The following is a 16,549-nucleotide window of genomic DNA, read 5'->3' on the forward strand; positions in this document are numbered from 1 at the left end:
CAAATTAGTGTAATCCTGCATGGATACTAGTTGACTGTCACATATTATTTTTTTGAAATAATAATATGTTACATAATGTAGCATACACTGAAAAATAATTTTCTTGTCTTTCTAATAAAAACATCTAAACATAAATTCACTTGAGAAGCAAAATTTCCTTAGACAATGTTTATTAATCTTGCCCCACTTGTAAATTGTTGAATTTGTTAAGCAAAAATCTAACACAATGTTATGCTTAAATTAAGAAAATAAAAACTATTTGCAGAAAACTTCAATTCAACCTCATTTTCAAGATGTATCTTCTCTTAAGTCATAAGTATATACAATCAAATACAAATGATTCTTGCAGTATTTGAGGTTAGTTGTTATTTGTCAGTGGCTCTTGGGTTTCTTCTCACAGATGTAAGGGTAAGAGAGCGTACAGTCTGCATCATTCCACAGCCTCCTTCTTTCCTCAGTTATCCGAGCATGGAGCTGGCCACAGTCCTCACCATTCACACGGAAATCCCAGTCATCTGGTTGACCTATATCCCAGTGGCTGAAACAGACATCAAGAGTTTGATTCAAGTTCCTAATTTTGCTTCGGAGGTCGAGCGCAAACATTAGTAAATTGCGTTGCATGATTCATTTAAATACTCTGCTCCCATAAATTTGGGGTCTGAAAGGGAAACTCCTATATATGCATATGCAATAAGGTCAGCCACAAAAGCAACTCAGTCCACGCCTTTTCAGTGTTAATTTTGCACTGCCTGTCTTTAGTAAATCCCCACAGTAGTTTTTTAATGCCAAAAGAGGGTCTGCACTGGCGCAAGCTGTTAGTAAATCTGACCCAAAAAACTTTTAGCCCCCCACATTGACCTCCTCTTATTCTTTTATATTCATTCTTACTGTTCAGTAGCACTAAAGTCTGTTCCATCAACCCAGGACCATTGTCCCTCTTCTTTCTCAACAAGCCCCATCCAGTAGCTGTTAGATGTCTTCAAAATTGCAGATACGAAGTCCTGTTTTAAAAAGAGACCATACTTGTATATAACCTCACAATAAGACTCCCAAAAATAATTATGATTCTGTGTGTGTTCTTGTCTTACAAGCTCATCCAAGTCATTGACAACCAATAAGTGTGATCCTTTCTGGATACAGTTGTTCTCAGCATTTTGCCAGCTCTTCTTTGCTGAAGACTGAAAGTAGCATGAATCTTTATAAAACACCCAGTCTTCTTGGCAGGGACCTGTACAGTTAAAAATGCATATAATCAAAATAAATCATAATTTAAATCAATATATCAATATTTTGCTAATGAGTAAAGAGCAGGAATAAAAAGCATTTTGCAAATGAGTAAAAGTCCAAAAGTCTGAGTCCACGTTGAAAATCTGGGATTTATGACCTAATTTAACCCTGGAAATAACAGAGTTTTAGTTTGATAAATTAAAAAAAATCATGTGAATGTGAATTATGTTATTATAATGTGAATTATGTTTCTGCTCTGTTTGTAGGTCACTAATAAAATTAGTACATTTGTAACAACGATCATGTGATTCAGATATTCTTCCATTGAAGCTCAAGCTCAAGATGAGAAACCAAATAGGCATTTTGAAATTTATGTACATTTTTCAATTCCAGTTTTTACTCAAACTGTTATGCTGATGATATATTTTGTATTACTATTATTATTATTATTCAATTATATGAATGCAAAGCATAATTCTCACAAGTAGTCTCTGACTTTTGTACCCCACTGTATGTCATGAGCAGCCTCACCTCGCACCGGCATCACACGCTCCGAGAAATGAGCATTTTCTGGGTGAAAATTATGAATGAAAGAATGATAAAAAAAATCACAACAAATTAATATTACAGGCATTGTAAGCATAAACCCATATAAAAATGTCATTTTACAAAGACATACAAAGAAAAATTGTTCTTTATTTACCAATTTGCAGAGTTTTGGGGGCCTCTTTTATTGAGGCAACAATGGACTCCACAGAAAGTCTGACATCAGTGACGTCTTGGCTGACCTGAGAGACTTTTAAAAATCATAATGAGAATCAAACTCTTTGGTGTTTTAAAAAAAAAAAAAAAATGTAGTGGAATCCAACAGGTTTTGCTAAATTTGACATCAACAAATTAGGGGATGGAAGAAAAATGCTCACAACATACTTTTAATTCCTACAGCCAGTGTCAGTATAAACACATAGAGGACGAGGACGCCATATATTATGTACATCTTTCTGTTCTGTCTACCTGTAGGAAAGAATTAAAGTTATAACATCAGAAAATGGAACATTCTACATTCTGAATTCCCAGCCAGCTAACAAAAATATGTTCTAAGAATGTTTTGCTGACGTTGCTGAATGTTATTTCTGAATGTTCTCGGAACGTTCAAAACATCCACTTTTTAAAATGTTTTAAAAATGTTTTTTCTTGGTTATGTGAAGTGAAAGTTAGAGAAAACCTAGGGAATGTTCAAGTATATCATTTTGAATGTACTCTGAACCATATGAAACAAATAGTAAATTGTAACATTTAAAAAACATCCAATTTATATGATTCAGAAGAACGTTCTATGAACGATGTATAAATAATGTTTTTGTGCTAACATGAAAGACCACATAGCTTTAAATGTACATTTTATTAATGTTACTGTATGAAATAACTAAGAGAATCTTGCCAGATCCAGTGTTGGGGAAAGTTACTTTTAAAAGTAATGGACTACAATATTGCATTACTCCGTAAAAAAGTAACTAATTGTGGTACTTAGTTACTTTTTATGAAAAGTAATGTGTTACATTACATTTGCGTTACTTTTTTCTAACCTGGGCTGGGCTTGCTTGTTTGATTTTTTTTAATAACAACAAAAAAAGTTCTATTTTTGGCAAATGTAAAGGCTCTTTCACACCAAAAGTGAAATGAATAAGCCGCAGGCTGAAGGAAGTGCATGTTTACACCTGTACAGTAGAGGGCGCAGCTCACACAAACCTTTCAACTGTGCTGCTATTCTGGATTAAAGAAGAATAGGATACAGAAAAAGGAAGTTTAACACTTTATTTCTAAATATAATCTTAAGTCATTTGTGCTTATCTCTATGGTTGAATTCGACCATTGAAGGTCAGCAGCAAAGACACTGGTTAATAAAGTAAGATTAAATACATAAAGTACATTAGTGTAATTTAATATTGTTAATTATTACAGGTTCGTGTACAATTCTGAGGTTGCATTTCACTTTTTAAGGAATACTGAATGTTTTCGTGCAAGTGAGAGGAGTAAATGTATGTTAGTATGTTAGTCTACAATAACCATGTTCACACAGCGCACACAACATCTCTACACTTTATTTCTCTCAACATGGGGACAGGACAGCTGTCAGTCAATAAATGTGAAAAAGTAACTTAGATATTTTGTTGTAAATTGAAAAAGTAATGCATTACTAGTTACTTTAAAAAGTAATCTAATTACATAACCCAAGTTACTTTTAATGCGTTGCCCCCAACACTGGCCAGAACCTTAGCCAAAGTTCTGAGAACTTTCCTTGTTAGCTGGGTTGTCATGGAGTGTCGATATTTATTTAGTAAACAAGGATTTACTATATCTCACCCTCTTTCCAAGTAAGATGGCAAGATAGATTTATTCTTAATTTTGATCAATATTTTCTACAAAGCACAATTTGTAAACATTCCTTTCATAAACTGAAAGAAAAAAAACACCTTTCTCACCTGATTCAAGTAAAAATTTCTGGCCAGTGTGATTAATTTCTGCCTCAGGTGTGGTAAACCGGTCATACGATATGGACTCCATGTCTGAAGAATAAAGCAGGATTCACATCAAATAATTAAAACTGAACTGAAATGTATTTCTCTTATTTAATGACTTTTGTCCCACCATATAAATATTGGTCTAAATAAAGACTACATGTACTAAGCACAAGGTCATGCAACAAAGCAGTTGAATATTAACCTCTAGACTGACAAACTCTATCTGAACTTCATCCATCACAAACATGGAGAAGAGCAAATGTCTGTCCACATACTAGTTCAAAAATGCAGCAGAATGAAGGGACTTGTGTATTTTAACCATAATTTATGATAATAAATCTCTGATATACACAAAACCCAATTTGGAGACATCAAACATATTCTTAAAACAACATGAAAACTGTAAAACATACTAATTGCCAACAAATTAAGATTTTACCGTGAAGTTTCATACACTGAAGACAATATGATTTTATGTGAAAAATACAAATAATAATTAAAAAAAAAAAACTGTCAAATGCAGTGAATCTTACTGTTTAAAGTAAGGTCTTTCTGTCGAATCTCGCTCCTCTGCTGCGGTCAGTGTCCTGATGGCTGTTTTTCTGTCATTCTGTCCTTACGCAACAACTCCTAAACCATTTCCGATAGCGCAATTGACAGCCCTAACATCCTGTTGGACTTTTCATAACATTTGCATCCTCACATGTGAGAAATATGACAAAATATGGAGTTAAGAAATTACTGATTAAATCAAAAAAGTAATCATAAATGCGATGCTTTTTACATTAAATTAATACTTTTATTCAGGAAGAATGCAATACATTGATAAAAAAGGACAGTAAAGTCATTTATAATGTTACAAAAGCTTTCAATTTCAAATAAATCCTGTTCTTTTGAACTTTATGTTCATCAAAGATTCCTGAAAAAAAATGTAGCATGGTTTCCACAAAAAGGTTTAACTGTTTTTAACATTGATAAAAGATCATGTGACACTGAAGACTGGAGTAAAGACTGCTTCATATCTAGAACCTTTTAGGGGTTCCCATACAATCTTTTTATGGATTTAATTGTAATTAATAATGTTTTGTTTGTTTGTTTTTGAATAACATCTTATGAATTAAATGCATAAGCAGACTTTATCCTACAAAAAACATGAATTCAACATGAAAGTATTACACAATTTATCCTTACATAGAATTTTTTTTGGTATAAAGTGTTCTTTAAAATTGAGGCAAGAACCATAAGGTTTTATATTGAACCCCCTGAACCTTTTTTCTAAGATGTGTTTAATTAAAGAAAGTGTCTCTTTTAGAGTAGTCAGGCTTTGATTTATTGAAATAGATACTCCATTGTCATGTCTTCACCTGCAGTTCATCCAGCTCACCACCAGAGGTCATAATCATTTAAATTCTAATCTTAGATTGATTGTTGGCTTTGTTAACTGTGACCTTAATCCTGCCTTTGTCAGATACTTTATACAGTATACACTTAAAAAAAAAAAAAAAAAAAAAAAAAAAAAACATTTAAATATAACAATTTTAACTAGCAAAATTTAGCTGAACAGTCAAATTGGCTGTGTTCATATAACAACACTTTATACTGCAACACTGTAAAACACGTGCCTTGTGAATAGCAAAAGTACATCGAATTTGCACAAGTCAGACAAGTACAGTGGTCAAAAAAAGAAGGTGTGTGTCCATAGCAGGATTTTAGGAGAACAGGCTAATGCAGCTGGCATAAGGGCAAAGTTTCCTACCACATGCCTTTCTCTAGTTTGCGTTCACAAATGTGATAGCGTTCACTGTGACAGTCAGCATCATGCAACAGCTTGCGACGCACTGAGTCAGTTCCTTTTAAGTGGACGCAGGACTCCATACCACCATGAGAAGGTTGATTTTCATCCCACAAACTGAAAAGAACACAAACCACAATGAATTCAAAAGATGGCGTATTGATCTTGTTGTACATATTGTGAGGCTGCTGTTTCCTAATGATTTTTAAAAGCAATCACAGATGACATAAAACACGTGTTTCAAATGCATGGAAGTCAATGCTCTCTTACTATGGAGCTGAATGATAATCGTCTCCATTAACCCAGGACCATTTGCCCATTTTGTCTCTCTTGAGGCCTATCCAGTAGTCAGTCTGCTTCTGGACAACTCTTGAAATGAACTCCTAAAAAAAGAGTCAGCAATGTGCCTTAATTATAGTGATGGGACAGTTGATACCGGGGCTTTGATGCTCCGACAGAGTTTTCAAAGCACTATTGTATCGCACACTGTACCGATGCTTGTATCGAAATGACAATACCACGTGATTGATGCAGTATCGGAAAGTCGAGACAGCTGGTTTGAAAACATTGGCGCTTCACTGATAGCCTACATAAAGGAAAATGCATTTAATCATGTTTTATTGCTGGGGACTCAGAGAACCCGACCAGAACATAAGGGTTAAACAGCTCACCTAAAATATTTTTTTAACTACTCATGTCAGTTATGATCACATCATTGTATATTTTATATTACTAATCAAATATGTGAATCTGTTGACCATGCAGGTTACACATGACACGAGTTGTGGTCTCATTGTCACAAATTAATTTAGATGAGATTACATCAGATTAGATTAAAACAGATTCAAGACAACACTGATTCCGTATGTCACGGACTTTCGTGATTTTTCAAACCGTAGATCTGCTCCGCAATGATTTAGATATGGTGAAGAAAACAAGTCTGACCACCAGATGTCACTAATGCGCACTGTGTTAAAAGCTTCGAGTAATGAACCATTTTTCGGCACAATTTGATGAAAGCCTCAAACGCTTCAGAAAGACTCAGTTTCCCATTACTACTTAATTATACACCTCTGATTTATTACTATATAATGCTTTCAGAAATACACTACCATTCAAAAGTTGGTCGGTTTGATTAAAAAATACGGTAAACACAGTAATATTGTAAAATACAACGCTCAAAAAAATGAAAAGAACACTTTTTAATCAGAATAGCATCAAGTCAGTCAAACTCCTGGGATATTGATCTGGTCAGTTAAGTAGCAGAGGGGGTTGTTAATCAGTTTCAGCTGTTGGTGTTAATGAAATTAACAACAGGTGCACTAGATAGGGAACAATGAGACGACCACCAAAACAGGTGGACGGATACTGTGCGTTTTTTTCCCTACTCATCTTTTCTGACTTTTTCAGTAGTTTCGCATTTGGCATTGGTCAGTGTCACTACTGGTAGCATGAGGCGATACTGGACCCTACAGAGGTTGCACATGCAGTCCAACTCCTCCAGGATGGCACATCAATATGTGCCATTGGCAGAAGGTTTGCTGTGTCTCCCAGCACTGTCTCAAGAGTATGGAGGAGATTCCAGGAGACAGTTACTCTAGGAGAGCTGGAGAAGGCCATAGAAGGTCCTTAACCCATCAGCAGGACCGGTATCTGCTCCTTTGTGCAAGGAGGAACAGAAGGAGCACTGCCAGAGCCCTACAAAATGACCTCCAGCAGGCCACTGGTGTGAATGTCTCTGACCAAAAATCAGAAGCACACTTCATGAGGGTAGCCTGAGGGCCCGACGTCCCCTAGTGGGCCCTGTGCTCACAGTGGAGCTCAAATGGCATTTGCCATTGAACACCAGAATTGGCAGGTCCGCCACTGGTGCCCTGTACTTTTCAGATCAGAGCAGGTTTACCCTGAGCACAGGCGTGAAATGGTCTGGAGAAGCTGTGGAGAATGTTATACTGCCTGTAACATCATTCAGCATGACCAGTTTGGTGGTGGGTCAGCGATGATCTAGGGAGGCAAATCCATGGAGGTACGCACAGACCTCTACAGGCTAGACAATGGCACCCTGACTGCCATTAGGTATCGGGATGAAATCCTTGGACCCATTGTCAGAACCTACACTGGTGCAGTGCATCCTGGGTTCCTCCTGGTGCACGACAATGCCCGACCTCATGTGGCGAGAGTATGCAGGCAGTTTCTGGAGGATGAAAAAATTGATACCATTGAATGGCCCCTGCGCTCACCTGACCTAAATCCAATAGAACACCTCTGGGACGTTATGTTTCGGTGCATCTGACGCCGCCAGGTTGCACCTCAGACTGTCTATGAGCTCAGTGATGCCCTGGTCCAGATCTGGGAGGAAATACGCCAGGACATCATCCATCGTCTCATTAGGAGCATGCCTCGATGTTGTCAGACATGCATACAAGCACTTGGGGGCCATACAAACTACTGAGTACCATTTTGAGTTGCTGCAATGAAATTTCAGCAAAATGGACTAGTTCAGTCCTCTGTAGGTTGATAATTTTCATTTCCATCAAACGATGTGGCATCCTTTCATTCCTAACAAATTACTTCATCCATATCCAGCAGGATATTTTTTCCCCATTGAGATCTGATGTGTTTTGAAGTGTTCCTTTAATTTTTTTGAGCGGTGTATTATTACAATTTAAATCAACGGTTTTCTATTTTAATATATTTTAAAGTAATTTATTCCTGTGATGGTGAAGCAGTGTCACATGACCCTTCAGAAATCATTCTAATATGCTGATTTTAACATTTCTTATTATTATCAATGTTGAAAACAGTTGTGCAGATGTTTTCAACATCATATATATATATATATATATATATATTTCTGCACAACTGTTTTCAACATCATATATATATATATATATATATATATATATATATATATATATATATATATATATATATATATATATATATATATATATATATATATATATATTACAGTACAGTCCAAAAGTTTGGAACCACTAAGATTTTTTATGTTTTTAAAAAAAGTTTCGTCTGCTCACCAAGGCTACATTTATTTAATTAAAAAAATACAGTAAAAAAACAGTAATATTGTGAAATATTATTACAATTTAAAATAACTGTGTACTATTTAAATATATTTGACAAAGTCATTTATTCCTGTGATCAAAGCTGAATTTTCAACATCATTACTCCAGTCTTCAGTGTCACATGATCCTTCAGAAATCATTCTAATATGCTGATTTGCTGCTCAATAAACATTTATGATTATTATCAATGTTGAAAACAGTTGTGTACTTTTTTTTTCATGATTCCTTGATGAATAGAAAGTTCAAAAGAACAGCATTTATCTGAAATACAAAGCTTCTGTAGCATTATACACACCGTTCAAAAGTTTGGGGTCAGTAAGAAATTTTATTTTTATTTTTTTGAAAAGAAATTAAAGAAATGAATACTTTTATTCAGCAAGGATGCATTAAATCAATCAAAAGTAGCAGTAAAGACATTTATAATGTTACAAAAGATTAGATTTCAGATAAACACTGTTCTTTTGAACTTTCTATTCATCAAATAATCCTGAAAAAAGATATTGTACACAAATATTTTGTACAATTGTACACATTAAATGTTTCTTGAGCAGCAGATCAGCATATTAGAATGATTTCTGAAGGATCATGTGACACTGAAGACTGGAGTAACGATGCTGAAAATTCAGCTTTGATCACAGGAATAAATTACTTTGTCAAATATATTTAAATAGTACACAGTTATTTTAAATTGTAATAATATTTCACAATATTACTGTTTTTTGCTGTATTTTTAATTAAATAAATGTAGCCTTGGTGCGCAGACGAAAATGTTAAAAACATTAAAAATCTTAGTAGTTCCAAACTTTTGGACTGTACGGTATATATATGTGTGTGCGTGTGTGTGTGTGTGTGTGTGTGTGTGTGTGTGTGTGTGTGTGTGTGTGTGTGTGTGTGTGTGTGTGTGTGTGTGTATACATACATATATATACACATAGATACATATACATATATTATATATATTTTATATTATATATACACACACACACACATAGACTGAAGAAACACCAATATCTCAATGTTCATATATATATATATATATATATATATATATATATATATATATATATATATATATATATACATATATATACATAGATACACACACACACACACACACACACACACATAGACATAGACTGAAGAAACACCAATATCTCAATGTTCATCCTTACCAGCTCCTCCTCGCTGTTCACAACCATCAAGTGCGCACCATGGTTGTGGCAAAAAGACTGTGATAATTCCCATGTCTCATAAACATTCACTAACAAATAACAGGTGTTCTTATATGAAACCCAACCATCCGAGCAGCGCCCTGTATTTAAGAGAACAAAACACATGACTACAGACAACACTTGAATACCAATGTGTTTATAATTATAAAATTAGAGCTGTGATTTTATTGACATCCATTCATGTTATAATAATTTTATTGCTATTTTATTGTCTTTAAATGCCACATTTCCTACCTCTATCACCTTTGTACTGAAACGGGATAGGCGTAATATCATCAGAAAGAAGACCTCTGGTCTGATCTTCTTGTGAATTGTTCTTGACTTAAATTAAAAACAGTTACAGTTATTTATTATTAACACATAAAAACTTGCTCAGATACAATTGACATTATTATAAGTCTGACTTACAGTTGACACCCGTTACGATTCCTATTACCAAGAATGAAAGGAGGAGGAGAACGGTGAACATGACACAAGCCACTTTGCCTGAATGGGGACATAACAGTAAAAAGACTTTAAATGCCAAAAGTAAATCGCTTAGAACAGACTTTAAATTAGGCATATCTTAAGCAAGCACTATATATCAAATGAGCTGACATAAAGCCTGCAAAACAGTTCCAGATACCACCATATTTTACTTTAACTTGTCATTTAGTCACCTCCCTTTTTGAGCAAAGATCTGAACTTAAATGGCTGTAATTCATGATTGCTTCAGAATGCAGACCTAAGGTTGGTGTCTTTTTAAAGGAATAGCTCACTCAAAAATAAAAATGATCCCATAATTTAGTCAACCTCAAGCCATCTTGGGTGTTTAAGACTTTCTTCTTTCAGCTGAACACAATCAGAGTTATATTGAATAATATCCTGTCTCTTCCCATCTTTTTAATGGCATTGAGTATTATCAAGAGTTTTTGAAGCTCCAAAAAAGCACACCCATCAATCATAAAAGTAATCCATATGACTCCAGTGGTATGGGATCAGATTCCCGCCAATAGTATTGCGGTCACGGATCAAAAAATAATACCACATGTATAACACATGTAAAAATATATAGCACAAACTTAAAAAAAAATAATGCAAAATGATCGGAATGGCAAAGAACATGGTCACGGATCAAAATATAATAAACGTAAATCGAAAAATTAAAAGCACATTTAAAAAACATAACAAGCATGAATCAAAACTTTAAACACATTAAAAATGATATTGCACAAATCTTAAACTTGTGTTTATGCGTTCTTAAAAGTTGTTTTCCTTGCTTTTATTACTCTTTTCTTTCTGCTCTCTTTACATTTTCTGCTTATATTTTACTCTTTTGTGCGCTTGTGCAGTTTTTCTCTTTGCTCTTCTTTCTACGTTCTGCTCTTGCTTTTCCAAATGTTGCAGTTCGAGTTTCATGTAAATTAGGCTGGGCTTAAGCGCCACCATTGGTCCACTAGTTCTAGATTGACAGCTCCTGCTCTAGCCAATCAATCGAAGGGAGGGAGATGACATCACTTCAATGCGACTCATACTGATGCTCACACTCATACAGGAGAAGATAACAGTTTAATCTGAAACTTTACAAGGACTTTCAATCTGTAAAGTTATCTGAACTATGGACAAATAATTCCTCTTTTTATTGTGCAGTCTACTTATGATTGTTAATCTTTATGTTCATAATATATGGTATTTGGTGTTAAAATATTACTTGGCTCATGGTGCTAATATGCTAAGGCTACTGTAGCTAATATATTTCTTAATTGTTGTTAAACGATCATAGGTAAATTAATTGTAAGACTGAATGTATCATCTCTGCATTGACTACGATAGTGTTACAGAGAAGATAGTTACAGAAACCAGGTGGATTTGATATGCACTGATTTATTCACACATTTATTGTGTTTAATTACATAACTACATAATTGCACAATACTATATGATTAATGTTTTAAATAAAAACAAAATTACAGATACAGATATGTAGGTGGCGGAGAGTTCATTCAAACTTCTCGTTCAAATCAGGAATTCATTAATGAAACACTGCTGTGTTGCTCAGAGACGAGCGAAGCTGTTCTGCTGTGACTTTGTTTGATACTCCTTTTATTAAAATAGTGCAAAAACACATTCAAAATTAACTTATAGCTATATTGATTTATACAACAGCTCAATAAACATTTGCAATTGCTCTAATATTGGGGAAAACACTGATGTGAAGGCTATTGCTTAACTTTATAATTTTATAATCTCAGTGTTAAAATGTGATCAAATTCATAAACCAACACCCGTGTCAATGACATACTGCACATGGAAGACAAAATCTATAAATCTGTTTACAGGAAAACAATACATGACAAAATATGCACAGTTTACTATTACGAGCAACATACAATGATCTAAACCAGTGGTTCCCAAACTTTTCAGAGTGGAGTACCCCCTGAGACACTTACCATCCTTCTGCGTACCCCCTCTCTTCCACTTAGATTGTAAATTTTCCATTAAGGGACAATATTTGCCCCCTAAATTGACTTTCTAGTGCAGTTTTTGATCTTTATGAATACCTTTACAACAATAATAATGTTTTAAATTAAAAAATGTTCAATAGAGAAATATGCAATGCTAAAAACGTGAAAAGTGATTATTTTAAATACTAAAACCGCCAGTAGATGGCGGTAAGTCACTGTCTTAATGCCTGAGTCATCGAGTCATTCATTCAAAGAAGCAAGTGGCTGTATTTATGAATGAATCATGACTTTCACGAACAATTCATTCAAAGTTGCAGATTCGTTCTCGAAGCACTGCTGTGTTGTAATCCTGCTGTTGTTTTCGTTGCAAAATAGAGCAAATACTGACAATACTGTGAAGAATAACACTTAATATTACCCCTTTGTTTGTTGAACTGTTGTGTGGATATTTGGATTTGCATTCTTGCTCATATAATATTATCAACATTAAAAACAAGAACTCACAAAAGGTAGGCTATGTTTTGTATCAAGAGCTCGAATCTTAAATTGATATTTAAGCCCGTTTTGTGCCAGGCTATTGTTCTTCGTGCTAGTAAGTGCTAAATCTGCAGGTACAGAATGGCAGTATGTTGCGCGTTTTGCTCAGGCTGCAGACTCCCCACGCAACCTATACTGTAGGCTATTTGCACCCATATGTGCGCTGCATGTGGAAATGGACTGTCAGATTTGACCGCAAAAGATGTGGTATTTTGATTGGATGTCATATGGCATATTGTACCTGTTAGAAAATACATGATCAGTTTTAATGTTATTTTAATGTAGAGAAGAATTAAATGAATGGCAAAATTATGCATTTTGTTCGCGTAACGTTACCCCCTCTGTCACCTCACGTACCCCAGTTTGGGAACTACTGATCTAAACAATTGCCATGGCATATCTTACTTTAAATGTAATTCACGAGCAAATATATTAGCCTAGTAAGGTAGGTTTCATATGTTATATTCTCTTGTGCAAAAGACAGGAATAAAAGAGACAACAAGCAAGCATATTATTATTAATATTATTGTATGAATACTAAAAATATCTAACAGTAACATAACAGGTATAGACGAGCCAGGCACACATAAGAGTGATGTTGTGAGGCTGCTGCATGGTGGACGCTGCGTTTCACGGTGCCAAGTCCAGTTGTAGGTGCATTAAAGATTAATATAACAATGATAGATCGTCAGACAGGCACAACTGTGACAGGTTGTCGTTAGGATGGTAAATTTAACAATAAAAGATTGTCCAGGTAGAAGTAGCCTATATACCGGTGACAGGTCGAGTTGCAGGTACATATGTATGAAGGTACATATGTACATATGTTATAATGTATATATATACATTATAACAGTGTCCTGCAACAGAAAGAGTTTACCACAGCTCGGAAATTGCCAGCTGTGATGGTTATCTTCTCCTGTATGAGTGTGAGCATCAGTAGCCATGAGTCGCATTGAAGTGATGTCATCTCCCTCCCTTCGATTGATTGGCTAGAGGAGGAGCTGTCCATCTAGAACTAGTGGACCAATGGTGGCGCTTAAGCCCAGCCTAATTTACATGAAACTTGAACTGCAACATTTGGAAAAGCAAGAGCAGAACGTAGAAAGAAGAGCAAAGAGAAAAACTGCACAAGCGCACAAAAGAGTAAAATATAAGCAGAAAATGTAAAGAGAGCAGAAAGAAAAGAGTAATAAAAGCAAGGAAAACAACTTTTAAGAACGCATAAACACAAGTTTAAGATTTGTGCAATATCATTTTTAATGTGTTTAAAGTTTTGATTCATGCTTGTTATTTTTTTAAATGTGCTTTTGATTTTTCGATTTACGCTTATTATATTTTGATCCGTGACCATGTTCTTTGCCATTCCGATCATTTTGCATTATTTTTTTAAGTTTGTGCTATATATTTTTACATGTGTTTTTAAATTTGTGATTCACGTTTATTATTTTTTGATCCGTGACTGCAATACAATTGGCGGGAATCTGACCCCATACAGTGGGTTCCACTGAAGCGAAGAGGAAAAATATTCATATTTAAAACTTTATAAACTATAATCACTGGCAGAAAGGTGACCTCTAACCCTACGCATGACATATTAGCTTCTCTTCTCTTATATCAAAATCCTCTAACATTTTTCTTTAAAACTTCTCGTTTTCAAATTCTCATTCGTGACCGGCATTTTATTTTGCTCTATCCTTGTGCTTCCGCATTCGTCAGTTCTCACCTAAGCTTACGCTATGCCTAAATCATATGTCAGTGTCAGAGATTATAGCTTATAAAGTTTTAAATATGCATATTTTTCTTACAAAAACCCATTGCTTAACTTCAGAAGGCATTTATTAACCCACTGGAGTCGTGTTGATATCTTTATGATGGATGAATGATCTTTTTGGAGCTCTATGCAATGCCATTATAAAGCTGGGAAGAGCAAGGATATGACTACAATTGTGTTTGTCTGAAAGAAAAAAGTCATATAGAATGGCTTGAGGGTGAGTAAATTATGGGATAATTTTTATTTTTGGGTGAAATATTCATTTAAAGAAGGACACGCAGTAGACTATTGCAGAAGTGAAATCAATTCACTTAAAAAAAATGAAAGTGTGAGAAAGTTATAGAAGATTAAGTTTACTATAAAGCAAATGTACTGAGCTAATCATTTTTATTTTGTACAAAAATATATATTTTACAAAATAATCGGACTCTAAATGTCGAACTAATTTGTGTTCCAAACATTGAGCCTGCTTAAAGGAACTATTTTGACAGTACGCACAATTTTAAAACCCTTTCCACAGGATGAATTTTGAGCGTTTAAGCTTACAAAAGTTTTCAAATGGTTACTAAAATATGTGTTGGGGGAAAAAAGGCAATAGAAAAGTGTGCCTATGTCCCTCTACTGGGACAGTTAATATGTTATGCAATTTATAAATGCCTGACACATGGGCACAGATGACCTGTTTTTATCAGTTCATAGATAACCCCTACCTGGTGGCCTTAAAACCCTAACCCAGTGTATGAGCAGCCAACGCCCATAGCCACTGTCTCTGCTATAATAAGCTACAATGATATGACTTGCCTTGCTGGTAGAAGGGATCCACCCTGTCAGGATTTCCCTCCACATCATCTGAGAGTTTGTTGGCCTGCATTCCTTGAGGTCAGCCTATAGCCTGAATGTAAGGATAAAAGTATAAATCAAGTGATTATCTGATAAGGAAAGAAAATGCCACTTCACAACGTTCTCTGAAATACAATAAGTTCAATTACATCGCGATAAATCGGTGCAACATTAAATTCAGTACAAAAGATGCAACTGTTATAAGCAAGCACAAACACAAACAATGAGAAAACAGTTGTTGACTATTCAGTGCGTAAATAAACTTTAAGAAACGTCAACTTACTGATCAACTTGTTTCCTTGCAACACATAGAGTTTTCCATGGCACAACATGGAAAGTGAAGATTCTGTGGAATGGCAGGATGACGCAGAGGGGCTGGTCCTCTCCTCCCAGCCAAACCAAAGCTCTGGGATTTCTGCCAAGAACATCGCAGTTGCCAGAAATGCGTGACAAATAGCTATAAAATATAAATATCGTAGTGGCAAGTCAGAAAAACAACTGTGCACGAGCTATTCACATGCCCGTTGGCTTTTTAAAGGTAAACTTGTCTACGACTAAAATAAAAGCGTGACATAATGACATAGAATGACATAGACCTAAAATGTTTCCAGTGGTAATCTTATATGTTATTATGCCATGTAATACTTGAATTACCACTGAATAGTTACTGTTGATTCGTGTGTACAGGACACGCGCTAATTGTCTGACTCGTGACAAGAGCGATTCAAATGCATCTTTTCATTCACAGATCCAAAGCCTAAAAACTCAAAAATTTCAGCACTATTCTTTTGCTGCCTTTATAAGTCATTATATTTACGTCAGGGAATGCAGAATCTTCGTTATGAGTGAATCGTAATTTATAAACATTTTTCCCCCTGAGCCAGTAGACACGTACCCCAATAAAATATGTCTTTCAGAAAAGAAGAAGAAGGGGAAAAAAGAAGATAGAAGTTAGATCCCTGTTTCTTGATGATATTATCTCGATATCTCCTGCAATCTTTTACTGGAATAATTTATTTCAAAATTTAAAGTAGAAAAAGATTTGGTCTTTACAACAAAAATATTTTCTCACCAATAAAGTAAAAGTAATAATAG

The 16,549-nt window shown here is 34.9% G+C and overlaps 2 protein-coding genes across 2 annotated transcripts; both read right to left on the reverse strand.

Annotated features, from left to right (window-relative positions):
• Window positions 1–6: 6 nt before the first annotated feature.
• On the reverse strand, window positions 7–5,146 carry asgrl1 (asialoglycoprotein receptor-like 1). The gene is given in 10 exon segments (XM_067393818.1): window positions 7–538; window positions 889–1,001; window positions 1,089–1,228; window positions 1,759–1,797; window positions 1,931–2,023; window positions 2,158–2,241; window positions 3,711–3,794; window positions 4,283–4,295; window positions 4,297–4,359; window positions 5,114–5,146. Coding segments are annotated over 10 exon segments (828 nt in total). The 3' UTR covers window positions 7–372.
• si:ch211-170d8.8 (early activation antigen CD69) lies at window positions 4,566–15,803 on the reverse strand. Its single transcript, XM_067395169.1, has 7 exons — window positions 15,738–15,803; window positions 15,416–15,506; window positions 10,268–10,345; window positions 10,094–10,180; window positions 9,800–9,939; window positions 5,812–5,924; window positions 4,566–5,658 (listed from the first exon to the last, which is right to left on the reverse strand). Exons 2-7 carry the CDS (start codon window positions 15,483–15,485, stop codon window positions 5,502–5,504), a joined length of 645 nt encoding a protein of 214 aa, XP_067251270.1. The 5' UTR covers window positions 15,486–15,506; window positions 15,738–15,803; the 3' UTR covers window positions 4,566–5,501.
• Between the last annotated feature and the right edge of the window lie 746 nt (window positions 15,804–16,549).

This window comes from Chanodichthys erythropterus, chromosome 9 (genome assembly GCF_024489055.1).
Source record: "Chanodichthys erythropterus isolate Z2021 chromosome 9, ASM2448905v1, whole genome shotgun sequence".
NCBI lineage: Eukaryota > Metazoa > Chordata > Actinopteri > Cypriniformes > Xenocyprididae > Chanodichthys > Chanodichthys erythropterus.

Excerpts from the sequence above, each read along its gene's own strand:
- si:ch211-170d8.8 (XM_067395169.1), bottom strand. The coding sequence starts at position 15,485 with ATGCAGGCCAACAAACTCTCAGATGATGTGGAGGGAAATCCTGACAGG. Across the intron at positions 5,925-9,799 it reads TGAACAGCGAGGAGGAGCTG|GAGTTCATTTCAAGAGTTGT; the intron begins GTAAGGATGAAC and ends CTCTTTTTTTAG. Across the intron at positions 5,659-5,811 it reads GATTATCATTCAGCTCCATA|TTTGTGGGATGAAAATCAAC; the intron begins GTAAGAGAGCAT and ends TGTTCTTTTCAG.